Source organism: Tyto alba, unplaced genomic scaffold (assembly GCF_018691265.1).
Source record: "Tyto alba isolate M040663 unplaced genomic scaffold, T.alba_DEE_v4.0 Super-Scaffold_7, whole genome shotgun sequence".
NCBI lineage: Eukaryota > Metazoa > Chordata > Aves > Strigiformes > Tytonidae > Tyto > Tyto alba.
The window spans coordinates 12,633,190-12,635,580 of record NW_024881328.1 but is presented as its reverse complement, the minus strand read 5'-3'; the positions used below and the strand labels follow the sequence as shown (position 1 = coordinate 12,635,580).

Below are 2,391 nucleotides of genomic sequence, written 5' to 3'. Positions count from 1 at the left end.
TACTGCGTGTGTGGTCTACATTATTTGAACTACAGAATGATCCAAACGAGCTTTCAAGATCTATAAAGAAATGCTGGAAGCGAATGGAAAATAAAGGTCCTGTAAATAAACTGGCAGAGCAAAGTGACCTTGAAGAGCGTAGCACCCTTCACATAAGAAACAGAAGATAAGAGAAATATTCAGTCTTTTCTGGGAGTAAGAGAGTTGATGTAGTAGCTTTTGTACAGGACAGGAAAGAAAATTATTCTGTTGCTTAGTTTGGAAATGAGAAGCGTATGAGAACAAGTAGAGGCTGACAAGGCAAGCAGAATCACAGAAAGACTGAGTAAAGATGAGGCAAACAACTCTGCATTGCCAGATGTCAAGGAAGAGAGTAGCCACGGCGGAGGGAACTCTTAAAAAAAGAAGGTAAGGTATTGGGAGAAGCCTTTTAAAAGAATGAATGCAAAGCAGATCTGCCATTTACTTACTACTGAACCTCAAGCAAGGGAAAAGGAACCATGCTCCAGACTGAGCTTCTCTTTTCATTTGTTTATATGGCATGAAAGGGGTGAAGTCACAGCTGCAAGAAGATCACTCACTGTTCTAGGCATGGAGATCCTATTTCCATATACATTTCTCTAGACCCATTGAAGTTCATAATCACGTGTTATCAAATCACATATAAAGATCAAATCAAATACCAAAGTATGTAACCAAGAGCTGCAGCCAATTGTCCTCTAAAATACTTCCATAAGCTTGGTCCATGCGGCTTAGAAAATGTATTTATCCAGTGATTTGTGCTTAGTAATAAAATAAAATGCACTGTGAACAGATATGGTAATGCTGGGATACTTTAGTCTGTCCCACAAGGGATATGATCTGAATAAGAAGACCCCAAAATTTCACAAAAGGTTTCTCTCTTGGGAATAAAAGAATATAAGTTATCAGTTATTAGTGCATGCCCAAACATTCCTCTTTAGCATCTGGGAAGGAAAAATAGTTTAAAGTTAATAATAAAATACTGTCACATTGTCTTTTTAAATGAGATGAAGCGTTGCCGGTTTATGATACAAGATGTACAGCACTAAATGACTGAATTTTCAGAACTGCTAGTTCTGCAAGTTTACCACTTACACCCTTCAGAGAACAGAGAATTTTTATTAAACATGCTGGAGCTGCTAATTAGAATACAAAAGGCCTGAAAATTGGAGAATCAAAAGTTGATGGAAATTTCATATGTTCAGCAACTGTCAGGATTTGCGTATAGCAAAGGTACTAGTTGTGTATAGCAAAGGTACTCACAGAATGTAGCAGATAACTCCTATACTCCACATATCAGTTTCATATCCAATAGGTTCATAATTTATAACTTCTGGAGCCACAAACTCAGGTGTCCCAAAGAGAACTTTCAGAGAACCTGCATTTTCTGTGAAGAGTGAAAGAGAAAACCATTAACTGCTGCAGGCAGATTTTAAAAAACAATTAATCCCCAGTAACAGGAAAACCAGTTTTGTCCTCGCAGTTGTGATTTTGATAAAGATCCTTATCAGAAAAAAATAAATAATGCCTGAACTCCAGTTTTCTTAGTTGATACATGTATAGCAATGAAGAATTTTTATTAAGCAACCTCAAGCACACAGCACTGTACAAGGCACATAATAAAAAGGTTTCTATTGCAAGGAGTTTCCACAAGACCAAGTCGAAGAGGAGAACTTTTAGTGTTTAATTCAGATTTGGATGTCCTGAAGTACAAAAATACTGAGCCTCCATCACTGTAGCAGTTGCACACGAGGACTTCAGGATTCCAGTGTCAGAAAGAAGTTGAAGTTTTTACAAATTATCTAGGAATTATCAAAGCTCAGGTATCTGCTCAGGGAGTCTACAGTAAAGAAAATCAGTAGTGATAAAATTATAATAATAAGAAATAACTATTTTAATCCAACACATTTTTAATAGTTTAAACAGGAAAGAAAATCAATACTGGGTTGCCCATCTCTGAAATTTGAAGTGGCACAGGTCAGTGGTGAAACAAGAACAGAAGCAGACAACATGCACTTGGCAGATCACTATCTTGTCAGTAAAACTGGGTTTAAGGCTGCTCTGGAAACCAGGCTTGCCTACAAGCATACCTGTGGAGCTCCAGAGTGGTGAAGGGGAACCACCAACACTTAGCTGCCATTCCAAACTTTTATTCAGCTGGCCTGTAGCACAGGTATCCTACATTTGGCTCTGCTTAAACACAACCTGGATGCTTTTAAAATAAACTACAATGAAGCTACAGCTAGCAATATGAACTGAAGGACTGAGGTCGTGGGACACATGAACTCAGTCTTCATCTGCCTCGTGCTGACACACCAGTGTTGTTCTACTGGAAAATACAGGGATTAAGGTAGAATAACAACCTGTATA

The 2,391-nt window shown here is 38.0% G+C and overlaps 1 protein-coding gene across 8 annotated transcripts in view; it reads right to left on the bottom strand.

Moving 5' to 3' along the window:
• MYLK (myosin light chain kinase) overlaps window positions 1-2,391 on the bottom strand; it is a 218,262-nt gene that overhangs the window by 14,292 nt on the left and 201,579 nt on the right. For all 8 annotated transcript variants that reach the window (XM_033003371.2, XM_033003368.2, XM_033003369.2 and 5 more), the window contains one exon: window positions 1,285-1,408. In XM_033003371.2, the coding sequence (XP_032859262.2) occupies window positions 1,285-1,408 (124 nt within the window). The remainder of the gene's footprint in view (window positions 1-1,284; window positions 1,409-2,391) is intronic.